This window comes from Salvelinus sp. IW2-2015, linkage group LG27 (assembly GCF_002910315.2).
Source record: "Salvelinus sp. IW2-2015 linkage group LG27, ASM291031v2, whole genome shotgun sequence".
Taxonomy (NCBI): Eukaryota; Metazoa; Chordata; class Actinopteri; order Salmoniformes; family Salmonidae; genus Salvelinus; species Salvelinus sp. IW2-2015.
The window spans coordinates 36,597,228-36,625,042 of record NC_036867.1 but is presented as its reverse complement, the minus strand read 5'-3'; the positions used below and the strand labels follow the sequence as shown (position 1 = coordinate 36,625,042).

The 27,815-nt window shown below is 45.2% G+C and overlaps 1 protein-coding gene across 2 annotated transcripts; it reads left to right on the top strand.

The window, feature by feature from the left end:
• Window positions 1-23,798, top strand: LOC111953368 (cysteine/serine-rich nuclear protein 3-like). Of its 2 annotated transcripts, XM_070435556.1 has the most exons (7): window positions 1-249; window positions 1,132-1,181; window positions 15,786-15,974; window positions 16,687-16,946; window positions 19,382-19,693; window positions 19,918-20,838; window positions 21,119-23,798. In XM_070435556.1, exons 3-7 carry the CDS (start codon window positions 15,818-15,820, stop codon window positions 21,248-21,250), a joined length of 1,782 nt encoding a protein of 593 aa, XP_070291657.1. In that variant the 5' UTR covers window positions 1-249; window positions 1,132-1,181; window positions 15,786-15,817; the 3' UTR covers window positions 21,251-23,798. The 2 variants fall into 2 exon arrangements, with proteins under 2 accessions (XP_070291657.1, XP_023828361.2); XM_023972593.2 differs by having other exon boundaries at window positions 19,382-19,678; window positions 19,918-21,127.
• Window positions 23,799-27,815: the final 4,017 nt, after the last annotated feature.

The following is a 27,815-nucleotide window of genomic DNA, read 5'->3' as shown; positions in this document are numbered from 1 at the left end:
CGAAAAATCCTCCACGCATCTGTCGTGCTGCAAAACCTACTAATTCATTTACGACATAATCAATTACAGCACCAACTCACTCTGTTATGCGTTTGTGTGTATGGTGCGCAAATATCATTTCAGCAGCATTTATAATTAGCCTTTCATTTAACAGTTGTCATTTAGACTACTCATTCGTTTATTTTAGCCAATACCGGACGTCATCTTATACAGTTGCCAGTTTTTCGTGATGGTTTGACAACATGATTGGTAAGTCACTGTTTTTGATACCTCTGTATTAGTCTTTCCCGCTAGCCTTTTCAATTCCTATATAGCACTGTATACCGCAATACCCTGAGCGCAGTACTGTGCTTTTTCACTATCTGAATTTTAAACAAGCTGAGTGAGTGCATGATTTGAAAGATGTTACACCAACAATGCACATATTATGCAAATATAAAGTGTTTTGGAATAGAATAGTACATTTTATTGTAGGATACGTGGTTTGTGATAGAGGCCTCATAGCCTTCAGGTTTTCTTGCTTTGTCACAGGCATAACTACATTATGTTTTCATTCAATAGGTTTCACCACTATGTTTTATTATTAGAACAATTTGACATTGGTTTTATATAAGCTGTAGTTTATATGCTAGTACCCCCAAAAAAATGTAGAATTAATGACATCATAGTTGAACCTTTTCTGTTTAACTTATTCAGAAGTTACGCTTAGTTATAACAGATTGAATAAACTGTATTTGCATGTCTTATCATAAAACAATCTATGCTTTTGTAAACACACACACACACACACACACAAACACACACACTTACACGTCAGTGCTGCAGAGAGGAGGCACAGCCCCAGTCAGTCTGTTGAGAAAGGACATCTGTGTGTGTAGAGCCCCACTCCTGAGTCCCCTGGGAACCATTATCTAATCACCAAAGAGAGGGGAGAACGAGAGGAGGAGGGGTGGGCAGCAACACCTGCTTCCACTTCCCAAGCCAAACTCTCACTATAAGCTGTGTCTCACTGCATGAGTAGTTTCTATGAGAACCCAATCCACGCTATCAGTGGATGTGTCTCGCTATATTTCAGCAATGTCACTAGAGTACATTAGCTCGTCATCCTCACCTGTGTGCATTTCCTTCCAGGCCAGCGACTTCTCGTACCAACAACCTAACCTGATCTCTCAGCATCTAAGGTGGTTGGCTTTAACTTGTCCAGATTGTTATTTCATTGTGTATAGACTGATTTTAAACATAAGCATTAAAACACATTAAAACATTAAACATTAAACATAAAAGCTGGCCAAGACATACAGTCTGGAGATGCATAAACAAATGCCTGTTTTTGTCTTTGTGTGTACGTGTCTATGTCTTTGCATTGTATTGTGTAATAACACCCATACTTCTGCAGCTCTATTTGCTCTCCCTGTATTCCTGTAGAGGCCGATGTATAAGGTATAAGGTCTAATGTATAAGGTCTGTCCAACTAGCAGCCCTGTTAGCTGTCTGTGGCATTTCCTAAAAGGTTCCTGATGGGACAAGCCATCATGTCGTGAGTGGGGCAGCTAAGTGCCAGTGCAGGCTGATTGATCTTGATATATCTGGAAGAGCTCTCTTTGTCACCACCCTGTTATTATCTCTACAGAATAGCAGGGGAGAGCAGATAGAGCTGCAGAAGTATGGGGTGTATTACACAATAAATGCAAAGACATAGACACATAACACAAAGACATAAACAGGCTTTGTTTATGCATCTCCAGACTGTATGTCTTGCGCATTGAGAGAGTGCTTGTCCGGTGTACACACACACACACCACACACACACACACACACACACACACACAACACACAACACACACACACACACACACACACACACACACACACACAACACACACCACTCTCTGTAAAGGTCACCCTGATTCTCCGGTCTCAACATCTGTCTATCAAATCCATCATCAAGCAATTCCAATGCGTAACTATATTACTAGAGGTCATGCCATGTTTTCATCAGGCTTTGACTGTATATTATTAAGGTGAAGGATACATTGTTACAATTTCATAGAGAGAGAGAGAGAGAGAGAGAGAGAGAGAGAGAGAGAGAGAGAGAGGTTGCATCATTGTCTGTTAAAAATAGTATCCTAGTTACACTTCCAATGAATGCTTCATAATGCATAGTAATAATATGATAGTCTATACTGTATTTTACATGTAGAATTGTATTACTATTCTATATTTCAATGGATCATTCTGTATTGTCATTGATACAGCTCCATAACTATTGTGTGTAGGGATGCACGATATATCGGTGAGAATATCGGAATCGGACGATATTAGCCAAAAATAGCAACATCTGTAGTTTAACTGCGATGTCGAAAACCGATGTCAAAGCTGAAGTGCATACCTATATAACGTAGGTAGGGGACGTAATGACGTCACGAAAAATACAGCGCTACATGTGCAACACAGCATTCCTAACCTGGCCCACAATGTCTGCTGTGTGGATCTATTTGAACGTTTTCAAAGGAAGATAACAAAAAGGCCACATGCAACGTTTGTGCTGCTGTTATTTCCCGAGAAGGGGAGGAAGTGAAATCGTTCAATACCACAAACCGAATTACTCATTTGTAAGTGCATCACCCCCAGAACTTCAGCGACTACTACTAGAAGGCCAGCATCCCGTAGTTGCCTCTTCACTGTTGACGTTGAGACTGGTGTTTTGCGGGTACTATTTACTGAAGCTGCCAGTTGAGGACTTGTGAGGCGTCTGTTTCTCAAACTAGACACTCTAATGTACTTGTCCTCTTGATCATTTTTGTATTTCCTAAATTAAAGATGAGATGATGTGTTGTAAATTTGCTCTCATTTTACTAGTCTGGTCAGTTTGCACATTTGAAAAGTTTAAGTTGTCCCATTTATAGCAGTTTATGACCGCCTTGAGACAGTCGTTTTTTCAAGCAGTTAAACCTAAAATGATTAACTGCATTTTAGTTTGAACCAATATTTCTTTCAAAGCATTTAAGTTTCTCCATACGGTTAAGATTGGATAGTAAGAAGAGCCACCAGCAACTTAACGATCTTTGTAATGCGGGGCAGCTAAAATATTTGTGTCATGAATACCGGTTGTGTCGATAAAATACATTCATGGATGTGTCATTTTTCTAATTTACAAGTTATTAAACAATCTGTTCCTAACTGAARGAATGAACATATGACACTTTGTTTCAACTATTTAACTGTACTAGAATGTTTAAAAGTCTGCTAAAATGTTAAATATCAGTTATCGGTATCGGTATCTGTTTTTTTGTCAAGGAAAATTTTGGATATCTGTATTGGCCAAAAATGTCATATCGGTGCATCCCTAATTGGGTGCAGCCACACTGTATATTGTGTCTATAGTCCTCGCCTCTCCTGGCTAGCATCCATAACAGTTCTTCTTTGTGAGATGTGGTATACTTCCCAGTCCAACTCACGCTTCAGCATAGTGCTCTCCCCTCACCTCCACCCCCCTCTCCTCACTCCCCCTCCTCCTCGTGGCTGGTTGCCATGGCAGCTGATTGGAATGTTCACTCAGTCTCCAGCAGCATATTGCTGTTCACCCCCTAGGAGAGGACAAGCTGCTTACAAAAGGTAACATCTAGGGATTAACCAGGGTGCTGAGGGCAGCTGAAAGTGGGATCATTTCATTTCACACGTTCATTACTTGTAAGAGATGGTCATTATTTGGGATTATTTAGTATTATAAAAATATATATATTATAACCTAGCAAACCATTGTAAATGTATTGTATTCTTTATATTTGCCCGGGTTTAGTGGACGCATTTTCATCAGGGTTTTATTTGCAGCTTTAGTCAACTTATTCTCCAATCATAGCCAACCATGCTAGCCAACCATGCTCACACCTCTTTCAGGCTTCTGTCTGGAGACTTTCCATGAAATAAACTAGCAGACAGAATGCAGACAGGAGATACACGGCACCGCTCACCTTCCACTTTCATCTAGATAATTACTTTGCATCTCCTTGCTCCACGTTTGATTGGAGAGAGAGGATTTGAGAGGGAGAAAGAGCAAGGGAGAGAGAAAGAAATAGATATGGATAGAGAGAGAGGGAGAGGAGAGAAAGAGAGAGAGAGAGGGATGTTGAGAGAGAGAAAGAGATATAGAAAAAGATAGAGAGAGAAACAGACAGAGAGAGAGAAACACAGAAAGAGAGAGAGAGAGAGAAAGATGTTGAGAGAGAAACAGATAGAGAGAAATAGAGAAAGAGAGAGAGAAACATATATATATATATATATATATATAGAGAGAGAGAGAGAGAGAGAGAGAGAGAGAGTGAAACAGACAGAGATAGAAACATAGAGAGAGAAACAGATAGAGAGAGAGGTGGATGTTGATTGAGAGAGAAACAGATATAGTGAGAAACAGATCGAGTGAGAGAGAGACACAGATAGAGAAACGGGTATATAGAGAGAAACAGATAGAGATAGAGAAAGAGAGAGAAACAGATATAGAGAGAGAAACAGATATATAGAGAGAGAAACAGATATATAGAGAGAGAAACAGATATAGAGTGAGAGAAACAGATCGAGAGATAAACAGATATAGAGTGAGAGAAACAGATCGAGAGATAAACAGATATAGAGTGAGAGAAACAGATCGAGAGATAGAAACAGGATATTAGAGTTAAAGAGAGACAGAGAAACAATAGAGAAAAGAGAGGATCAATACAGATATATAGAGAGGAGACAACAGATATTAGTGTAGAGAAACAGATTTCGAGAGATATAACAGATAGAGTTAAAGAGAGAGCAGAGAAACAGAAGAAGAAAGAGAGATAAACATGATATAACTAGAGAGAAGACCGATATAGAGTGAGAGGAAACCGATATAGAAGTGAGGAAACAGATATAGAGTGACGAGAAACAAGATTCGAGAGATAAACAGATAGAGTTACAAGAGAGAGCAGAGAAACAGATAGAAGAAAGAGACGATAAACAGATGTTATGAGAGAGAGAACACGATATATGAGTGAGAGAAAACAGATCAACGAGATAACAGATATAGAGAGAAACAGGATAATAGAGTGAGAGAAATCAGATCGAGAGAAATAAACAGATAGAGTTCTAAGAGAGACGAAGAGAACAGATAGAGAAAGAGAGATTAAACAGATATATAGAGAGAACAGATAAGGTGAGAGAAACAGAATCAAGAGATAAACGATATAGAAGTTAAAGAGAGACAGGAAAGCGATAAGAGAAAGAGAAATAAACAGATACATAGAGAGAAACAGATCGAGGGAGAGAAACAGATCGAGGGAGAGAAACAGATGTAGAAAGAGAGAGAAACATAGAGACAGAGAAACAGATAGAGAGAAACATATATATATATATATATATATATAGAGAGAGAGAGAGACAGAGAAACAGATAGAGAAAGAGAGCTAGAGAGAGAGAAACAGAAAGAGAGGGAAAGGGAGAGAGAAGTTGAAACGAGAAAGAGAGAGAGAGAAATAGACAGAAAGCGGGAGTGTGGGTGAGAGAGAGAGAGAGGAGAGAAAGAGAGAGAACAGTGGCTGGGAGAGAAGTCAGTGGCAGATTTGAAATGCAGCACAATTAGTTTCCCCAGACACTAGGAGAAGAGAGGGCGAAGAGAGCAGCGAAAAAGGCTCACTAACTCGCTGTAGGAAACATACAGTAGTAATTGGACGTCTCCACTATCTCCTCTTATCGTGCTCCCGACAGCTAGGCCATATTTTGTGCAGTGGTAAAGGCTACTGTTTATTCAGTCAGTGGGAAATACATATATGTTATACCTCCCATTAGAGTGCATTTGTTTAACATTTTCTAGAGACTGAATTTGATTTCCAGTGACGTGTTAGCCCATGAGACAAGCGACTTTGCAAATAGCTCATGATCTTACGTTGGTCTTTGTTCTCCAAAAGCTTTAGACTGTGAGTGCATACTGACAGAATGTCAACCCTCCCCAATACTATATCATCCTAACAAGCCATTCTATTCTGTCATGTCTAGGTAGAATTTAGAAGTAGAACGTAAGTAGAATGGCCCTTACAGGATTTGAGTGGTGCGCTGGTTGAAGATGAAAGGGTACTCCTTCTCTCATTAGGCTGTGGGATTTGGGATGTTTGTCTGGGTGCTATATGTCTGGTATTGCTATAGCAACCAGTTTTCATTCATGTATGGGTAAACTGTAGCTGCTGCACACACACGCGCGCGCACGCACGCACGCACGCACGCACGCACGCACGCACGCACGCACACACACACACACACACACACACACACACACACACACACGCGCGCGCAGGACAGTCAGAATAGTCGTAGAGGGACTGACGTTGTAACACCTTTCTGACACCTTCCATCTTAAAGCAGATGTTTCTCTTGTTATTTTCACCCAAGGCACCATTATATGCACCAGATACAGCTCTCTGAATAAGGGAGATACAGCTCTCTGAATAAGGGAGATACAGCTCTCTGAATAAGGGAGATACAGCGCTCTGAATAAGGGAGATACAGCGCTCTGAATAAGGGAGATACAGCGCTCTGAATAAGGGAGATACAGCTCTCTGAATAAGGGAGATACAGCTCTCTGAATAAGGGAGATACAGCTTCTGAAGTAAGGGAGATACAGACTCTCTGAATAGGGAGATACAGTCTCCTGAATACTGAATAAGGGAAGATACAAGGCGTCATGCTATAGGGAAGATACAGCTTCTCGGAATAAGGGAGATACCCTCTAACTCTTGAATAAGGGAGATACAGCTCTCTGAATAAGGAGATACAGCTCTGATAAGGAGATACAGCTCTCTGAATAAGGGAGATACAATCTCTGAATAAGGGAGATACAACTCTCTGAATAAGGGAGATCACTCTCTGGTAGGGAGATACAGCTCCTGAATAAGGGAGATACAGCTCTCTGAATAAGGGAGATACAGCTCTCTGAATAAGGGAGATACAGCTCTATCTGAATAAGGGAGATACACTTCTCTGAATAAGGGAGATACAGCTCTCTGAATAAGCTGGAGATACAGCTCTCTGAATAAGGGAGATACAGCGCTCTGTCTGGTATTGCTCATGACTCATGTCTATTTGAAATATAATGGCAGAACATATGAATGGCATGGAGTCATCGTTTCGTGATTTGTTCGATGGCGGCTAGTCTAATTTGAGATTTTTCTCTTAGTCTTTGTATGTCCACTTCTTTCTCACTCTCTCTAAATGCTGTCAATCCAGCAACATTTTCAACTCAAACTGAAAGAGAGAGCACATTTCTGTGAGTGGGTGGATGGGAAGAGGAGACATTGTTGCCTGCCTGCCTGCCTGCCTGCCTGCCTGCCTGCCTGCGTGCGTGCGTGTGCGTGCGAGCATGTGCGTGTCTGCGGCAATAGGCTTCTTCAGCGCCAGATGACATTAGGCTCCGTCCCATTTAACTGACCCTCTCTCTGAGGTCATTCTAGAATCTAGAGAGGGCTTCCTTTCTCAACCTCCCTGCCTGGAGGCTGGCTAGCTAGCCTATCGCTAATTCAACCAGTCTCACTGCAGTGAGTGAGTCAGGGCTCCTCTCTGCTGTGTGACACACACACACCATTAACCCAATGAATCCAAACATGAATGGAGGAGGAGGAGGAGTAGAGAGGAAAGGGGAAGTAGAGAGAGATGCAGGAGGGTATTTTAGGGCAGTGAGTGAAGTTGAGTTGACAGTTGGCCCGTATTCATCATCGAGACTGAGTGTCTGTGGACAGGGCCAGCACAGGGGCTGGCATCGGTGCTTCCCACTAAGCTTTGTCACTCATCTCCATGCTATTTGTGGCAACCTGAGCCTGTAAAGAGACACCGTGGTGTTGTGTCTGCCTGTTATACAGGGGCAGTGCAGGGTTTGGGATTATAAAAGGGAGATTTAGTATTGCCGATCTGTCTCCTTGCCCTTTTTGCTATTTTGTCGAAATTGTCTGAGTACACCAGCCCTCCCTCTCTCTTTCCCTTCTCTCTCTCCCATCTCTCTCTCTCTCCTCTTCTTCTTTCATTCTATCCTCTCTCTTTACGTGAATTCCAAGGACTTCCTCCTCTACCTCAGTCAGGCTTCGGCACTTCAGCCAGCACAAGCCAACGAGTCTTTGTGTGGAAAGGGAGAGAGTGCGAGCGAGAGCAAGAGAAACGGAGGGTGAGAGAAAGAGAGAGAAAAAGAGAGAGAGAGCTAGAGAGGAGAGAGAAGCTGGCTGAGAGAGCTGACAGCAAGCAACACCAGAGGGAGAGGCAGAGAGGGAGTAGAGAGAGAAAGATAGTGAACGCTAGACAGACTCCCGGGCGCTAAACAATAGCGTAAGAGGGTAGCAGCAAGGTCTGTTCTTCTGGGAGCCCTGTCGATGTGGACGTTTATGTAGTGAATACTGTGGGGATGCACTAGAGAATTCCTGGAGTTTGCAAGGCGATACGACACAGGTCAGTCAGTGGTAATATACATTATTGAAGTGTAGTGGTAATAGTTTCTCACCTTTGGTACTTTTACATTTTATGGGGGAAAGTCACGAATGTGATCCATTCAGCACAGGACACTATCTGGTGTGGAGGGAGCATATGCAGCGTTGTGTTCCCAGCGAATATCCTGCTGCAGGGCTTACTGTTCTTCTTGGAGATGAGAGAGAGGAGAGAGAGAGAGAGAGAGAGAGAGAGAGAGGAGAGAAGACGTGACGAGAGAGAAGAAGAGAGAGGAGAGAACGGAGAGAAACCGAGAAGCAGAGAGAGAGCGAGAGAAAAGAGAGAGAGAGAGAGAGACGCCAGAGAGCAGAGAAATGGGTGTTTAGCAAAAAGGGAGGGAGGGAGGAGAGGGTTGATGGAGGGAGGGAGGCTCCCAGACACCTATTCTCTCACCTGCCCAATTGCAGGGTAGCTTCTCCCTTGGGCAGTCTGTTCGTTTCGCTCTGGTGCATTGATGCAGCCAGGTTACCAGTTCACAGAGGGAGAAGCTCCCAGCCTCAGGTCCTGTTTTGTGGCCATCAGTAAGGAGGCATTTATAATGAGATTGTGATTTGTGTGGACAGTAATCCACAGTTTTAAGTCGTATTGTTTTGCACAGAGTATCCACAATGTCTTATATATCAGGCGATGACTGTCTGAATTAAAAATGTCTCTTAATAAGATACATGTATACGATGACACTGTTGTCATGGCAACCACCYCAGGGTTTTCAAGGAATAGGTAGCACGGAGCGCTGGATTCTGAGGATGGGAATGAGAATACATGACTGAAATGAATTGTAGGAAGTCGGTACATGATGCTTAGATATAGCCATGGAAACCCTTACCCAGTTCCCACAATCTCCCCATACTGTCACTGTGGGGGGTTGTGTTTGCATTTTAGGTTTGTTTATTCATTCAACCTTTTTTACAAACAAGCACACATAAAACTTGTAAAGCCATACATGCGCATGAGTAAAATCATGGAGGATAACACACAATAACATCTGGGACTTTCCATTGTGGTCCTCTTGAAACAAGATGGCTAGGCAAGATGCAACACGTTTCAACACATTATGACAGCGAGCTGTCCTGTACTGTATGTGGAGTGGGATGGGAAGGGGGGGGGGGGAGCTGCTGCTGCAACATCTGTGTATTATGTCTTAAACATCCCTCTGAGAGTCTTGTGTGTGTGTACGCAGAGTGCAGGTGATTACATGTGTGTGCATTCCTTGATGCGTGTTCCCTTTCAGTCAGTCAACTTCGGTACAACATACTATGGTGAGTCGCACCCTGGCGAAAACACAATTGGAAGACGAGACAGTCTGACGTCGTGCCATCTCAACTGTCCCGCAGTGGTAGAGAGTGCTCACCCTCTGGATGGTATGTGCTGAAGTTTGTATGGTTCTCATACGTTTCCTTAATCACGAACAATTAGTTATTCTTCGAATTGCTTGGCCTGGCTATAGCAATAAGTAAGCTGGCTTACACGACCGAAACGACGAAGGCTGACAAGCCGGGTTTGGATTCGCGACCATGCCCCAATTAAAAACACCAAAAGAAAGATGCCCGGGATCCCTGCTCATCTACGTGAACCTGCCTTAGGCATGCTGCGAGGAGGCATGAGGACTGCAGATGTGGCCAGAGCAATAAATTGCAATGTCCGTACTGTGAGACGCCTAAGACAGCACTACAGGGATATAGGACGTCCTCGCAGTGGCAGACCACATGTAACAACACCTGCACAGGATCGGTACATCCGAACATCACACATGCGGGACAGGTACAGGATGGCAACAACAACTGCCCGAGTTACACCAGGAACGCACAATCCCTTCATCAGTGCTTAGACTGTCCGCAATAGGCTGAGAGAGGCTGGACTGAGGGCTTGTAGACCTGTTGTAAGGCAGGTCCTCACCAGACATCACCGGCAACAACGTCGCCTATGGGCACAAACGCACCGTCGCTGGACCAGACAGGATTGGCAAAAAGTGCTCTTCACTGACGAGTCGCGGTTTTGTCTCACCAACGGTGATGGTCAGATTCGCGTTTATCGATGAAGGAATGAGCGTTACACCGAGGCCTGTACTCTGGAGCGGGATGGATTTGGAGGTGGAGGGTCCGTCATGGTCTGGGGCGATGTGTCACAGCATCATCGGATTGCGCTTGTTGTCATTGCAGGCAATCTCAATGCTGTGCGTTACAGGGAAGACATCCTCCTCCCTCATGTGGAACCCTTCCTGCAGGCTCATGCTGACATGACCCTCCAGCATGACAATGCCACCAGCCATACTGCTCGTTCTGTGCGTGATTTCCTGCAAGACAGGAATGTCAGTGTTCTGCCATGGCCAGCGAAGAGCCCGGATCTCAATCCCATTGAGCACGATCTGGGACCTGTTGGATCGGAGGGTGAGGGCTAGGGCCATTCCCCCCAGAAATGTCTGGGAACTTGCAGGTGCCTTGGTGGAAGAMTGGGGTAACATCTCACAGCAAGAACCGGCAAATCTTGTGCAYTCCATGAGGAGGAGATGCACTGCAGTACTTAATGCAGCTGGTGGCCGCACCAGATACTGACTGTTACTTTAAATTTTTGACCCCCCCTTTGTTCAGGGACACATTATTCKATTTCTGTTAGTCACATATCTGTGGAACTTGTTCAGTTTGTCTCAGTTGTTGAATCTTGTTATGTTCATACAAATATTTACACATGTTAAGTTTGCTGAAAATAAACTCAGTTGACAGTGAGAGGACGTTTCTTTTTTTGCAGAGTTTATTTGACTGTCCCTCATGTACTGTGTCTACAGCGTTAATGGATTRCGATGCCACAGGGAACTTTATTGACCAGTCCCTTGCCTCCTCTCTTAACATCTCATACCCGCTCTCCTCTCCTTTCCGGGTTCAAGCCCTTCATAGTCGGCCACTAGGATCCGGAACCATTACACACATCACCCAACCACTCACCCTCGCCGTAGAGTCCATTCATCAGGAGAACATCCCCTTCTTCATCACCAGGGCACCAGTTCACAATATGTTCCTCGTCCTCCCTTGGCTTCAATGCCATAGTCCCACCATCTCATGGTGGAGGATGAGAATCACAGACTGGTCACCCGTATGCCTGAGGACCTGCTTCCTCATCCCCTGTTGTTCTACGTCGGTTGAGAGTCCTGTGATTGCCCTTCAGCACAACAACCCGGAGATATACCTCCCGCAGGTCCTGGTATTCTCCAAGACCCGCGCCACCTGACCCAGGCCYTGGAGGATTACATCCAAGAGGCACTCCAACAAGGTTTCATCCGCACGTCCTCTTCTCCTGCGTCGGCTGGTTTCATCTTCGTGGCCAAGACGGATGGAAGGTTACATCCATGTATTGATTACAGAGGACTCAATGAAATCATCACGAAGTACCGTTACCCTCTCCCTTTCTTGCCGGCAGTCATCCAACAGCTCCGCGGGGCCCAGTTCTTTACCAAACTGGACCTGCGGAGTGCACACAATCACATCCGCATCCAGGAGGGGGATGAATGGAAGACTGCGTTTAGCACGATGTCTGGCCACTACGAGTACTTGGTGATGCTAATGCTCCATCAGTGTTCCAGGCATCCGTTAACGAGGTGTTCAGGACATGCTCGGATTCCTGGTGGTCGTGTACCCTGGAGGATCACATCACTCACGGTCGAGCAGTCCTGGAACACCTTTTGGTTAATCACTAGTTTGTCAAGGCTGAGAAGTGCCAATGTCTTCAGAAGGCTGTCTCCTTAGGCTACCAATTCAGCCCGCAGGGAGTGAGGTTGGATGACAAGAAGGTAGATGCAGTCAGGTCATGGTCAGTCCCAACCACCATAATGGGGTTACAAAGGTTTTCGGGGTTTGCCAACTTCTACCGCCATTTAATCAGGAACTTCAGCTCCGTCTCCGCCCCTCTCACTTCTCTCTTCAACGTTGGTCCCTGTAGGTTGGTGTGATGCCCAGCAGCCGATGAGGCCTTCCGTCTACTCAAGGGACGTTTCACCTCCGCCCCATTGCTCAGATATCCTTTGTGGGGGAGGTGGATGCTTCAGAGGTGGGCATGGGCGCCAGTTCGTTCTCAATGACAGGGTAATCCACAGAAATTGTATCCTTGTGCATATTACTCTAAGAAACTGTCCCCTGCAGAGAAGATTTACGACGTCGGTGATCGAGAGCTCCTGGCGGCGAAGTTGGCATTAGAGGAGTGGAGACGCTGGCTGGAGGGCATCAAGGAACCATTCGTCATCCGCACCGACCATCAGAACCTGGAGTACATGTGGACAGCGAGGAGGCTGAATCCGCACCAAGCAAGGTGGGCCTTTTCTTCYCAATGTATTACTTCACGCTGACCTATTGCCCAGGTTAAAAAACACCAAGGACGATGCCCTGTCCCATCTCTACGATTCGGGAGAGGGTCCTGTCCAGAATGCACCTATAATCCCACCCTCCCGTAGCTCCTGGAGCTAGGTGCGGACATTCACCAGGTTCTGGAGAGGGAGTCCGCACCCACTAACTGTCCTCCCGAGCGGATCTACGTTCCCACGGGGATAAGTGATCGGCTGCTGACCTGCGCACACACAGCTGTCGTTGCTGGACATCTAGGTATTTCTTGCACTACCAATCCATCTCTGAGAAGTACTGGTGGCCCACCTTGGCACAGGATGTCACTCGCTACATCAACTCCTGTTCCGTATGTGCCCAAACCAAATCCCCCCCGGAATGCTCTTGCAGGTAAACTCCTTCCCGTGCCTCAGCGTCCCCGGTCCCATCTATCCATTACTGATCTCCCCTCTGACGGTTTCACCACCATTTTGGTGGTTGTGTATAGATTTTCAAAATCCTGTAGTTTAATCCAGCTTTCTGGTCTCCCTACTGCTCTCCAAGTTGCTGAGGCACTATTCCAGCAGGTCTTCCGGCATTATGGCCTTCCGGAGGACATCGTCTCCGACCGTGGCCCCCAATTCACATCACGGGTATGGAGAGCCTTTATGGAGAAGCTCGGGGTCACGGTCAACCTCACTTCCGGGTATAAGCCTCAGCCCAACAGGCAGGTGGAGAGGATCAACCAGGAGCTAGGGAGGTTCCTGAGGAGTCACTGTCAGGACCGGCAGGGAGAGTGGGCTCGATTCCTTCCATTGGCGGAGCTCCTGTGGTTGATGAGTAGTACAGGCACGCAGAAGTGTAGAGCGACGCTCATGTGAGACTCCAGCGCACCGTCCACTGTCAAAAGGAGCAGGCAGACTGCTACCGCAGTGCGACCAGCCTGGGGATCGTGTCTGGCTCTCTACCAGGAACCTCACACTCCTCCTGCTCTGTAAGAAGCTGAGCCCCCGGTTTGCGCATCACGGGGGGGGGGGGTACTGTCGGGTCTACTCCCGCTCCATCCCTCCATTTTTCGACAACGCCAGTATACTAACCACCGGTCCTAGGATCCATCAATAAGCACACCTGCACGTCATGAGGCACACCTGGACTCCATTACCTCCCCTATATCTGGCACTCCCTTAGGTTCTTTGCCCAGTCAGTACTGTTCCCGTGTTTATGCGTAGACGCTACTGTTATGTTGTCTCGTTCCATGTTTTATTAAACGTTTCACCTGCACCTGCTTCTCGAGTCTCAGTGTCTCCGTTACACTATGGGTATATCAGTCTCCCGAGGAATAAGTTGGACAATTCGCTCTCTGTCCACAAGGGGGCACCCGTCCCCCATAGGTGGCTCATTACTGGGATTCATTGCTGATTCCTGTCTGTAGCTTACTAGTCCCTATGAGTTGTCTAATGATACAGGTTATTGGTGGTTGGTAGCGGAGTCAAGGGACAAGTGTTGGACACGACCATGCTATTATCCAACACAATCTCTGTGGTTCAATTTGTTGTGTTACCCACGCTCCTGTAGCATTATCACGTCGACTGTCCCGAGGCCTCAGCGCCCGTTTTGAGGGAGGGAATATCCTCCCGTCGCCAGAAGCAGGCAATCTGAGTGGTTTCTGTGTTGAAAATCCTGAATGGCTGGTACAGCCGGTATTTCCTGGTTCCGGAAAGGGACAGGACTTTGCATCCCATTCTAGACCTACATGCCCTCAGCTAGCACCTCAGACTACAAACTTAGAATGCTCATGAGCCGCAGGCAGTTACAGCCTATTGGCTGGTGGCGGCAGAGTTGAGGTGGCACGCAGTGTTACACACATCCATACTACTTTCCCGTATTCAGTTTCTAGGCTTCATAAGAAACCATAAAAAGAGCTGTCTGACTCCATCTCAGCACATACCGTTTCTGGGTCTGGAGCTAGACTCACTCGCATATCGCTCTTTTCTATCCCTGCGGAGGGTGTTCAGGTTCCGGCTCTGCTTAGCCAAATTTCGGCCGGGCTACGCCCACTGGGGATGATGGCTTCTGTGATGGAAGTCGTTCCCGTGGGGCTATTGTTGATGCGGCCCTTCCAACGCAGTATGCTAGCCACTCACCTGGACGCATCTCGCAGCCTAACAGTCGCTTTGGGTGTCCCTGTCAGGCCTTCGGGCCCTGGCCCAGTGGTGGGACCCTCTGCTACTGTTAGGGGGCTCCCATGGACTGAGTTATATCTGGCAAGGTGATAACGACAGACGCCCCCACCCCCCCCCCTCCTTCCAAGGGGTGTACGGTGGCAACTCGATTCGGGAGGGATGGATACTGGTGCGGAGTGCATCATATCAATTACCCAGAGCTCCTAACGGTATATCGGCGCTCAGGCACTTCCCCCTGCTTTTGTCGGGCTGGCTTGTGTTGGTCAGAACCAACAATATGCCAGTGGTGGTGTGCATCAACAGACGGGGATAGACTCTCTCTTCCTCCTAAACTTGGCTCGCTCCCTATTTCTGGGGAGCAGTGTGCACATGCTCTCGCTTTGGGCTACTGTTCCCTGAAGGAGGGAAACGAGGTACAACACCTGTTTGGCCCCACGCCGCCCATTCCTGGGCTCGGTGAAGAGCGGTATTAAATTGAAGGAATGAATCCGAGCCTCACGCTTATCACCTGTGGAAGGCGGGGCTTCAGGCGTGATTGTAGATCCTTCAACCGAAGTCGCAAGAGTGCGACTCCCCATATTATGTTGTACCTCATTTCCCTCCTTCAGAGAACAGTAGTTATAGTCATAATGTTAAGTTTACTTGTATGCACTCGATGTGCATACACTCATCACATATACCTATTGAGAGAGATCAATGCCCACTATGCCATGAACTGAGCAACCATGTACAGTAGAATGGGTTTGCTCATCGACCATGTACACACTTGTGCAATAACGGTAATGACATTTCTTACAACATTCTTTCTCTCTCTCAGGGCCAGACGTTGGGTGGTAGACCTACTGCAGGATGAGTGGGATCCTGAAGAGGAAGTTTGAGGAGGTGGAGGTAGACAGCCCCTCCCCCTGCCTCTCTCTCCGGGGGTCCGATGACGAGGTCTCTGCCGGCAGCGACAGCGGGAACAGCAGCGACAGCGTCAACCCCGGCCCCTCCACCCCCGTCGCCCGTGAGTTGCTTACCCAGCATGCATATACTTGACTGCTTAACTTACACAGCCAGCTTTGCCAACTTCAGACAACACGGTCAACTATTTGACACAAAGTGAATGAAATAGAGCCTTACATTGTGCTAGTGAGTAGCCATCCATCTTTTCAGTGGAAAAAAACTCCCAGTTAATAGAGCCACTTCCTCACCTACTGCTTTTCAAATCAGATGGGATTCCCTCAAGCACCACCAGCATAGAGAGCCTCAGCGGGATTAGAATGATAAAGAGAAACAGGAAGTAACTCTTGGGAGTAGTGTGATTTCATCTCTAGGAGTCATAGCTGGTGATCTCCCCTAGCTCCTGCTCCCTGTGGGTTTTTAGATGACAGGGAGGATGTTAGGGATGCTAGAACTCAAGGGGTCCATAGGGATATCAATAGCAGCAATACTCACTTAAGGGCTCCCGAGTGGCGCAGTGGTCTAAGGCACTGCAACTCAGTGCAAGAGGCGTCACTACAGTCCCTGGTTCGAACCCAGGCTGTATCTCATCTGGCCTTGATTGGGAGTCCCATAATGCGGCGCATAATTGGTCCAGCGTCGTCCAGGTTTGGCCGGGGGTAGGCTGTCATTGTAAATAAGAATTTGACTTGCCTAGTTAAATAAAGGTAAAATAAAAAATTGTCTCTAAATGCTCCCTTTCTCTCCATTCCTTCTTCTATCCCTCCTCCTAACAGCCTCTTCTATCTTGAGGTGTGAGAAGCGCCTGCTGGTGCGCAATGTGCACTTTGAGAGCGTGACGGTGTACTACTTCAGCCGGCGCCAGGGCTTCACCAGCGTGCCCACGCAGGGTGGCAGCACCCTGGGCATGTCCACACGCCACAGCTGGGTGCAGCGCTACACCCTGGGGGAGTTCGCTGTGGAGCAGGAGAGAAGCCACAGAGACATGCTGCGAGACCACCTCAAAGAGGAAAAACTCAACTCCATCAAACTCAAGGTAGTCAACTCCATCAAACTCAAGGTAGTCAACTTTAGTCAACTCCATCAAACTCAAGGTAGTCAACTTTAGTCAACTCTATCAAACTCAAGGTAGTCAACTTTAGTCAACTTCATCAAACTCAAGGTAGTCAACTTTAGTCAACTCCATCAAACTCAAGGTAGTCAACTTTAGTCAACTCCATCTAACTAAAGGTAGTCAACTTTAGTCAACTCCATCAAACTCAAGTACAGTCAACTTCATCAAACTCAAGGTAGACAACTTTAGTCAACACCATCTAACTAAAGGTAGTCAACTTTAGTCAACTCCATCAAACTCAAGGTAGTGTCATAACTCTCCTGTGACAATCTGAAGGATCAAGCTCTACAGCATGAGGGAGAGCGGGAAGTCGACTGTTTTATGGTTGGTCATAAAATACGCTGCCCCTATGCTCTGTAGTGTTCGAGATTGGAATGTAAACTGTGGAACACAGAGAGACCCTCGAACATCAAAAGTTTGAATAATTAAACAATATTTCTACTTTTGAGAATGTGGGAATGGTCCGTGGACACTTAAGGGACAGTCATGAAGAGTATGGTTCAATTGGTGATCTCATGAAGGACAGCAAACACACATAACTATCTCTTAAAGTGTACATTTCCCAGCTGTCAGGAACACATCTAAATATTGTGAAACATATGTAATTAAACGTTAAACTATTTGTGAAAAGTAATGTTAACCTTCTAAATGAGAAAATATGGGTTTTCATATAAAGTTAACCAAATCAGTGGTCACGCCCACGTAAGCGTAGGCATTATGTCGGCGTCATGGACTCGCGCCTTTTCCCACAGAGTATAAAACCCACTTCCTACAAAATGTACATCAAGTCAGAGAACGCTGGGAGTCCCCACGTTGGAATGGCTAGAATTCTATAGATCAATAGGTCATACAACTGTAGTTTTGGCTACACGGCTTGAAATGGTTCAACTCCGAGACTATCGATCACTACGGAATAAGAGCAAATCTAAGACGTATAATTACTAGTCTGCAGCTAGAAATTCCGTAAGTAAATACCGACAATCGCCGAAACATCTATTCTAAGAACATTGTACACCTGACGTATCGATTACAACAGACACTATCCAGAGCAGCGGAGGAAGCTACAACCACGAAGGACGCTGTCTAACTAAAGGTTTGGACTATGCCTTTGTGTTAAAGTATCCAGCAGTGCAGTGGAAAATTCAGTGTATTAATAATAGATTGCATAAAGCACACACAGTGGCACATCTCCAAGTTCCTAAAGTGCATTACATTGTACACCAATGTGTAGCATGGCAACTCTTTTTGTGCTAGAAATCAGCTAACAGAGCAGAGAGATGAGGAAGGAATGTTTTCTCATTTGTAAGCTGCCAGGAAAGCAGGATAGCATTAGAACTAGGTTATGAGTTCAAGGTTAATGACAAATTACATTAAAAACCTGAGAGGCACAGTCCTTTCCAGTCAAAATGACCTTTACATTCCTTATAATGTATTTCTTCAGTGTATTCACGAGCACTTTCAGCTGCTTTATCGCAGAGATTCTAATCCAGCACAAGGGGATGCGCTAACACAAGCAGTCAGCCATGTAGTTATTATCAATAATAATCCCCCTCATTGGTTTATGCCGATTCCTCTCACCTCGCTGTGACCTCGGACAGTGTGTTGGAGTAACAACTTTCTTTGAACAACCTGTGTAAACCACTTGTGTTGAGTTGATTTACATCACCACCTAAGGTATTATAAACAGGAGATGAGCATTTATTTCATAGATACAAGGATACARATATAAGCACCTACAGCAGTCTATATGGCAGGACTTTACAAGAGCCTAGATACATTATACACTGAGTATACAAAACAGTAAGAACTCCTGCTCTTTCCATGACACAGACTGACCATGTAAATCCAGGTGAAAGCTGTGATCCCTTACTGATGTCACTTGTTATATCCACTTCAATCAGTGTAGATGAAGGGGAGGGAAAAGGTTAAACAAATATTTTTAAGCGTTGAGAATTTAGACATGGATTGTGTGTGCCATTCAGAGCTTGAATGGGCAAGACAACAGATTTAAGTGCCTTTGAACGGGGTATTGTAGTAGGTGCCAGGCGCACTGGTTTGTGTCAAGAACTGCAACGCTGCTGGGTTTTCCACGCTCAACAGTTTCCTSTGTGTATCAACAATGGTCCACCACCTAAAGGACATGCAGCCAACTTGACATAACTGTTTGGAAGCATTGGAGMCAWCATGGGCCAGCATCCCTGTGGAACGCTTTTGACACCTTGTAGAGTCCATGCCCTGATGAATTGAGGCTGTTCTGAGGGCAAAAGGGGTTGCAACTCAATATTAGGAAGGTGTTCGGTCTACTCAATGTACATCACTAGAGAGCATCACCATCTACTCGTGTTTTTTTCTTCCAGCTGACCAATAATGGCACTGTGGAGTCGGACGAGGCCGAGTCACTGACCCTGGACGACATCTCAGAGGACGACATCGACCTGGACAACACGGAGGTGGACGAGTACTTCTTCCTGCAGCCGATGACCACCAGGCGGCGCCGCGCTGTCCTCCGGGCGTCCGGGGTGCGACGCATCGACGTGGAGGAGAAGCACGAGCTGCGGGCCATCCGGGRGTCCCGGGAGGAGTGCGGCTGTGACTGCAGYGGGCTGTGCAACCCCGCGACCTGCGCTTGCAGCCTGGCCGGCATCAAGTGCCAGGTAAATGGAGCTGTGGTGAGGGTCTCCTGAATTACCTCTGTCAGTATGTTTGCCTGTTAAATGATGGCTGGCTGGCTGGCCCGCTATTGGCTAGCTGGCTGTTTGCCTGGCTGTTTGCCTGTCTCTTTGTCTGACCGTATTGCTATGCTTATGCATCTGTCTATGTGTTCGTTATTCTTTGGAAACGGAACCGTCCAATATTGGAGGCTAACTGAGGCGTTGGTTGTCTGTCTGTACAGGTAGATCGCATGTCATTCCCGTGCGGCTGCAGCAAGGAGGGCTGCAGTAACAGCACAGGCCGCGTCGAGTTCAACCCCATCCGTGTTCGCACCCACTTCCTGCACACCATCATGAAGCTGGAGCTGGAAAAGAGCCACGAGCAACAACAACCGCAGGTCACCAATGGTTACCACGGAGAACCAACAGTCAATGTCCCTGTCCAGCGTGCTCTGCAGTACCCCCTGATATCTGACAACATCCCAGTCCCGCAGGCTCCCATCATGCACCTACCGACTGCCAGCGACGCTGAGCAGCATCTAGAAGAGGAAGTGGATGAAGATGAGGAAGATGATGACGAGGAGGATGAGGACGATGGTAGTAGTTTATGTAGTGGCCTCTCGGACTGCAGCACCGACAGCCTGCACACTAGTGACTCTGAGGAGGAAGAGGAGGAGGAGGAGGAAGATGACTGTGAGTCTATGGAGGAGGGGGTGAGTGGACCCCCAGTCTCTCACACAGAGGTGGTTCCTCTCTCCTCTGTGTTGGGTTACACTGATGGCACACACACCAACACCAACCACGCTAACCACAACTCATACTACCACAACCCTTCATCAGGGTACTACCAGATGCACAACTCAGCCAACCTGAACCCCACACCAAAAGCCCCTAGTGAAGCTCCCTCACTCCGCCTCTCACTCCCCAACAGGGAGGCGGCCACCGATGGCCCCACGGTCGTGTCACAGGAACAACCTAAAACCACCTCCGAGCCGCACACAGACCACCTCAGCCAGATAGAGGGACTGTATATGCATTTTCCCCACACTGACAAAGCACCAGCAGCCAACGCCTGTTCCTCAGCCCCGCAGAAGAGCAACACTCCCCACAGTGGGGAGACTAGTACACTACACCATGAGCAGCKCTTTCAGACACAGGTTAGCGTTTTTCATCATGAATCTTGTTCTAGAGGCAGCTCTGCAGAGTGGTCACTAGCTGGCACAGCCACAAAGTCATAAAATCTGATTTTAAACCTAACCTTAACCCTAAACCTAACCACACTGCTAACCCTAATGCCTAACCTTAAGTTAAGACCAAAAGCACATTTTAGAATTTTTACAATATAACCAATTTTGACTCAGTAGCTGGCCTATCTAAGGGGAAATCGCTCAGTTCTGCCTCTAGGACAAGACTCATGACAATAATTGTCAATCAGCCTTTCAGACAGACATGGACGGTAATGATGTTACACTGTCACTGAAGAATAGCACACGGTCTGAGGTATCTGTGGGGACTGAGGAGCAGCAAAGCCAAGGGTCTTTCAACGGGCTGGCTGAGGCGTCCTCTCCTGCCTGAGAATAAAAGGGATCCACCAATTCTAGAGACTAACACTAGTCACTAGCAGTGTCAGGTAGACTTGTGGCAAGTTCAATGAAACTGGTTAGTGTGATAAGTCAAATAAGCATTCCTTTGCAGTAAGTATGCACATTTGAATTCATGTGCTGACCAACTTAAAGGGTTAAAGGGATACTTCAGAATGTTGACAATGAAGCCCTTTATCGCCTTCTCCAGATCCAGGTGAACTTCTGGATACCATTTTTATGTCTGCATGTAGTTTGAAAGAAGTTGCTTACTGGAAGTCTATGGAAACCAGATGCTAGCTGTGACCATATACTACCAGTCATTGCACTACCACTAGTTAGCATTGGCTTGCAAAACTACCTCTAACTTCCTTCGTACTGGATGAAGGATGTAGGGACATAAAAATGGTATCCATGAGTTCATCGGACTGGGACTGGGGAAGTAGATAAAAGGCTTCATTGCCAAAATCCTGAAGTATCCCTTTACTAGTGAAACTACATGATGTCAGTATCAATTCACTTTCTGTACAGGAATAATGCTGTTTTTGACCTATCCTAGAAACTGGGTTGTCAGTTTGATTGAATAGAACCTGAAGGACAGTGTTTGTTGTTTTTCACTCCTGATGAATGTACCTTTTTAAAGTGAGCGATTAGGTTTCAAAGGCAAGTTGTGGGGTTTTGCCTCAGAAGGATCTTTGCACATTATTGCACACACAGTTTCCATGTCCTGGATCTGAATGTCTAACAGCTATTGGACAATGACTGTGAAATAGTTAGAATTAAACAAAATGATTCCTTATTTCAACAATATAACCATGTTGAATGGGAAAATGAAAAGAGAATCTAATTTTAGTTAAATGAATGAACTAAGATAGACGGTAGGGCTCGGACGATATCAGTAACGCGAGACTTGTTAGTAGCGTGGCAATGAAACAAAARGCGAAGCGGATTTAACTTCTTTAGGAAAACAGCCCTAATGTTGGAAATGAACATTGCTGTCGTCCAGAGTCACATGTCTTTATTTTCCATGTTATAGCTCACAATATTTATATATAGCAGGTTTTTAAAAGACCGAAGAGTTTTGTCTGCTTCATGTTTACATTTTTGCCATMGGAAAAAATATTGCAGTACTGGTATAGTCACAGCCTTAGTAGATTGAGCTTTTATATGGAGTCAACTGGAAAATGTATATAGCTGCAGTTTATTTATGGCTATACAAAGTTTATGTAATATTATGTGCGTTTTGATAATGAGAGCATGCTGTGGATTTTGAGGTACTACAATTATTAAGCGTCGGTCTCTGATTTGTGTTGTCTCATAYATGTTGAATACTTTGCATGTGTTTTGTTGAAAGGATAACGCCCCGTTTAAAAATGAAAGTCGTTTTTTTTTTTTTTATATATGCAGTGAGAATGTCAAAAGGAAACAAATGAAAGAACATGTATACTTTACATTAGATTGGACAATCCTCCAAGATACTGTCGTTAGAGCCACTGACTTATCGTCTCTAGTCTTACCACTACATTTAGGTCCATTTTCAATTGGACCATGAAACTTGGAAAATGTACGTCATTTGAAATGACGTACATCTTGCTCAACATCTTGCTCAATTTCATGAGACCAGCTATATTTTCAGTGCTGCTGTTATGATTTGTTATCAAGTTTTATTGTCACATGCACAGGATACAGCAGGTGTAAAACAGTACAGAGAGAGCTCTTTCCCAAAAATGCGCAATAACGGTAGTAATACAGATAAGAAATAAAACACGTGAAATGCGACAGAAGAAAAACAGAAGAGTAGAGTTATATAACGTTCTTATARACAGGTCAGTACAGTGCCAGTACTGTTATTTCAATGTGCAGGGGTACTGGAGGGATTGAGGAAGGAATGGACCTACTCAATCAAAACATGTTCTTTGTCTCCACTCTTTTTTCTCTATGTATCCAGTCTCTTCATCTAGCCCTTTTATGGTTCTCCTCGCTCTCTTTCGCTCTCTCTCTCTCACGCTCTCTTTCTCTTGCTCTCATGACCTCTCTCTCRTCTCACCCAGCCTGTGACATCATATCACGTCAGCCAATGAGGTGGTGTGTAGCGTAAGGGTGCCAAAGCGTTCATGTTCAGGTGATCTATAGTGAAGTAAGCTACGTCTGTACCAGTCTCTGCTGTAGATATGATTTGGTAGTCTATATTGTGGTCAATGTGAAAATGGGTATTTATTGTGGTTTATTCTCGCAGCAGTCTGTTGCGTCATGAAGGCCTTGAAGTGCACAGAGCTCATGTTGTTTTTGGCTTTGTTCCAAATGGCACCTTATTCCCTTTATAGTGCACTTTTTTTTGAACAAGGAAGCAGTACGATTATAGGGTATTTGGGACATAGACTTCCTGTTCTGTTTAGTTTTGTTACAGAATGTCTCTTTGTTTATCAAGACTGCCTAGAACTGGGGGCCAAAAATAGATTTTCTCTGTCTCTTCTTTTTTGCACCACCATTTGTTCCTTTTTCCACAAACATCAGACTTAGAGAATAAATAACCAATGGAACAATTGTGTCCCTTGTCAATCATTTTGGTTACGGATTATTATGACCTTGAAATTTTGTCAAGATGAATCATACATATCAGTAATGTATTGTTGTAATTATTAGGAAGACAAAATGTACACCCTAAACATAAAATATGGCTGTTTCAGTTTAAGACTTTCAGAAAAAGTCTTTGTCAACACCCATTTTCCAGTTCCAAATGTAGCCTCTGAAATCCCCAGAGAAAACCAGTGCCATGTTGACTGTCTCGCCCCACAGAGTCAGAGTGAGATGGATTCTCCGGAATGTGTCTGTTTCCCAGGGTAACACATAGCTAAGACTGCTGTCTTGCGCTCAAGACCTCTACATTATGTAAGGAATTTGAGGAGTTCTTTCAGTAATGTCTCAGAAACTGATTATTCCAGGATATACAGTGCCTTCGGAAAGTATTCAGACGCCTTGACTCCACATTTTGTTAGGTTACAGCCTTATTCTAAAATGTATTAAACTGTTTTCCCCATCAACCTACACACAAATACCCCARAATGACAAAGAAAAAACAGTTTTTTAGGCTCCGTCTGGGCCACTCAAGAACATTCAGAGAGTTGTCCCGAAGTCACTCCTGCGTTGTCTTGGCTGTGTGCTTAGGGTTGTTGTCCTGTTGGAAGCTGAACCTTTGCCCCCAGTCTGAGGTCCTGAGCGCTCTGGAGCAAGTTTTCATCGAGGATCTCTCTGTGCTCCGTTCATCTGTGCCTCAATCCTGACTAGTCTCCCAGTCCCTGCTGCWGAGAAACCCCCACAGCATGATGCTGCCACCACCATCCTTCACCGTAGGGATGGTGCCAGGTTTTCTCCAGACATGAGGCTTGGCATTCAGGCCAAAGAGTTGAATCTTGGTTTCATCAGACCAGAGAATCTTGTTTCTCATTGTTTGAGAGTCTTTAGGTGCATTTTGGCAAACTCCAAGTGGGCTGTCATGTGCCTTTTACTTTCGAGTGGCTTCTGTCTGGCCACTCTACCATAAAGGCGTGATTGGTGGAGTGCTGCAGAGATGGTTCTGGAAGGTTCTCCCATCTCCACAGAGGAACTCTAGAGCTCTGTCAGTGACCATCAGGTTCTTAGTCACCTCCCTGACCAAGGCCCTTCTCCACGATTGCTCAGTTTGGCCGGGCGGCCAGCTCTAGGAAGAGTCTTGGTGGTTCCACACTTCTTCCATTTAAGAATGATGAAGGCCACTGTGTTGTTGGAGACCTTCAATGCTGCAGAAATTGTTTGGTACCCTTCCTCAGATCTGTGCCTCAACAGATCATAATRCTGTCTCGGAGGTCTACTGACAATTCCTTCGACCTCCTGGCTTGGTTTTACTCTGACATGCACTGTCAACTGTGGGACCTTATATAGACAGGTGTGTACATTTCCAAATCAAGCCCAGTCAATTGAATTTACCACAGGTGGACTCCAATCAAGTGTAGAAACATCTCAAGGATGATCAATGGAAACAGGAGTCTCATAGCAAAGGGTCTGAATACTTACAGTGGGGCAAAAAAGTATTTAGTCAGCCACCAATTGTGCAAGTTCTCCCACTTAAAAAGATGAGAGAGGCCTGTAATTTTCATCATAGGTACACTTCAACTATGACAGACAAAATGAGGAAAGAAAATCCAGAAAATCACATTGTAGGATTTTTAATGAATTTATTTGCAAATTATGGTGGAAAATAAGTATTTGGTCACCTACAAACAAGCAAGATTTCTGGCTCTCACAGACCGTAACTTCTTCTTAAGAGGCTCCTTCTTGTCCTCCACTCGTTACATGTATTAATGGCACCTGCTTGAACTTGTTATTCAGTATAAAAGACACCTGTCACCAACCTCAAACAGTCACACTCCCAAACTCCACTATGGCCAAGACCAAAGAGCTGTCCAAAGGACACCAGAAACAAAATGTAGACCTGCACCAGGCTGGAAGACTGAATCTGCAATAGGTAAGCAGCTTGGTTTGAAGAAATCAACGTGGAGCAATTATTAGGAAATGGAAGAACATAAAGACCACTGATAATCTCCCGTCGATCTGGGGCCCACGCAAGATCTCCACCCCGTGGGGTCAAAATGACTCACAAGAACGGTGAGCAAAAATCCCAGAACCACCACGGGGGGACCTAGTGAATGACCTGCAGAGAGCTGGGACCAAAGTAACAAAGTCTATCATCAGTAACACACTACGCCGCCAGGGACTCAAATCCGCAGTGCAAGACGTGCTCCCCTGCTTAAGCCAGTACATGTCCAGGCCCGTCTGAAGTTTGCTAGAGAGCATTTGATGATCCAGAAGAAGATTGGGAAGAATGTCATATGGTCAGAGAAACCAAAATAGAACTTTTTGGTAAAAACTAACTCTGTCGTGTGTGGAGGACAAAGAATGGCTGAAGTGCATACCAAAGAACACCATACCTACTGTGAAGCATGGGGGTGGAAACATCATGCTTTGGGCTGTTTTTCTGCAAAGGGACCAGGACGACTGATCCGTGTAAAGGAAAGAATGAATGGGGCCATGTATCGTGAGATTTTGAGTGAAAAACCCCTTCCATCAGCAAGGGCATTGACAGATGAAACGTGGCTGGTCTTTCAGCATGACAATGATCCCAAACACACGCCCGGGCAACGAACGGAGTGGCTTCGTAAGAAGCATATTCAAGGTCCTGGAGTGGCCTAGCCAGTCTCCAGATCTCAACCCATAGAAAATCTTTGGAGGGAGTTGAAAGTCCGTGTTGCCCAGCAAACAGCCCCAAAACATCACTGCTCTAGAGGAGATCTGCATGGAGGAATGGGCCAAAATACCAGCAACAGTGTGTGAAAACCTTGTGAAGACTTACAGAAAACGTTTGACTCTGTTCACTGCCAACAAAGGGTATATAACAAAGTATTGAGATAAACTTTTGTATTGACCAAATACTTATNAGATCTGCATGGAGGAATGGGCCAAAATACCAGCAACAGTGTGTGAAAACCTTGTGAAGACTTACAGAAAACGTTTGACCTCTGTATATTGCCAACAACGGGTATATAACAAAGTATTGAGATAAACTTTTGTTATTGACCAAATACTTATTTTCCACCATAATTTGCAAATAAATTCATTAAAAATCCTACAATATGATTTTCTGGATTTTTTTTCTCTCATTTTGTCTGTCTAGTTGAAGTGTACTTATGATGAAAATTACAGGCCTCTCTCATCTTTTTAAGTGGGAGAACTTGCACAATTGGTGGCTGACTAAATACTTTTTTGCCCCACTGTATACTGTAGGTTTATGTAAGGTTGGCCTAGTATATACTGTAGATTTATGTAAGGTTGGCGTAGTGTGTACTGTAGGTTTTTGTAAGGTTGGCCTAGTATATACTGTAGGTTTATGTAAGGTTGGCGTAGTGTGTACTGTAGATTTATGTAGGGTTGGTATATCCATTGGTTAGCTGGAATGGAATGTTCCTATCCTGTATATTCATTGGTTATCTGGAATGGAATGTTCCTATCCTGTATATCCATTGGTTATCTGGAATGGTATGTTCCTATCCTGTATATCTATTGGTTATCTGTAATGGTATGTTCCTATCCTGTATATTCATTGGTTATCTGGAATGGTATGTTCCTATCCTGTATATCCAATGGTTATCTGAAATGGAATGTTTCAATCCTGTATATTTAACACCAATTCTAGCCTCATGCTACAGTGTTTGTTTAGAGTTAGGCCTCGTCCCAAATGGCACCCTATTCCCTATATAGTGCACTACTCTTGATCAGAGCCGAGATAAAAACAAATTACATTTAAATATTGATGTCACAAATGTATCATTTGTCACATTTGACTGTGTAAAACCATCCAGTGCTACTTTTCCACATTTTGTTACGTTACAGTCTTATTATAAATGTATTAAATCATTTTTTCCCCTCATAAATCTACACCAAATACCCCATAATGACAAAGCAAAAACAGGTTTTTAGCATTTCTTGCAAATGTATTAAATATTTAAAAAATTGAAATATCAAGTGTT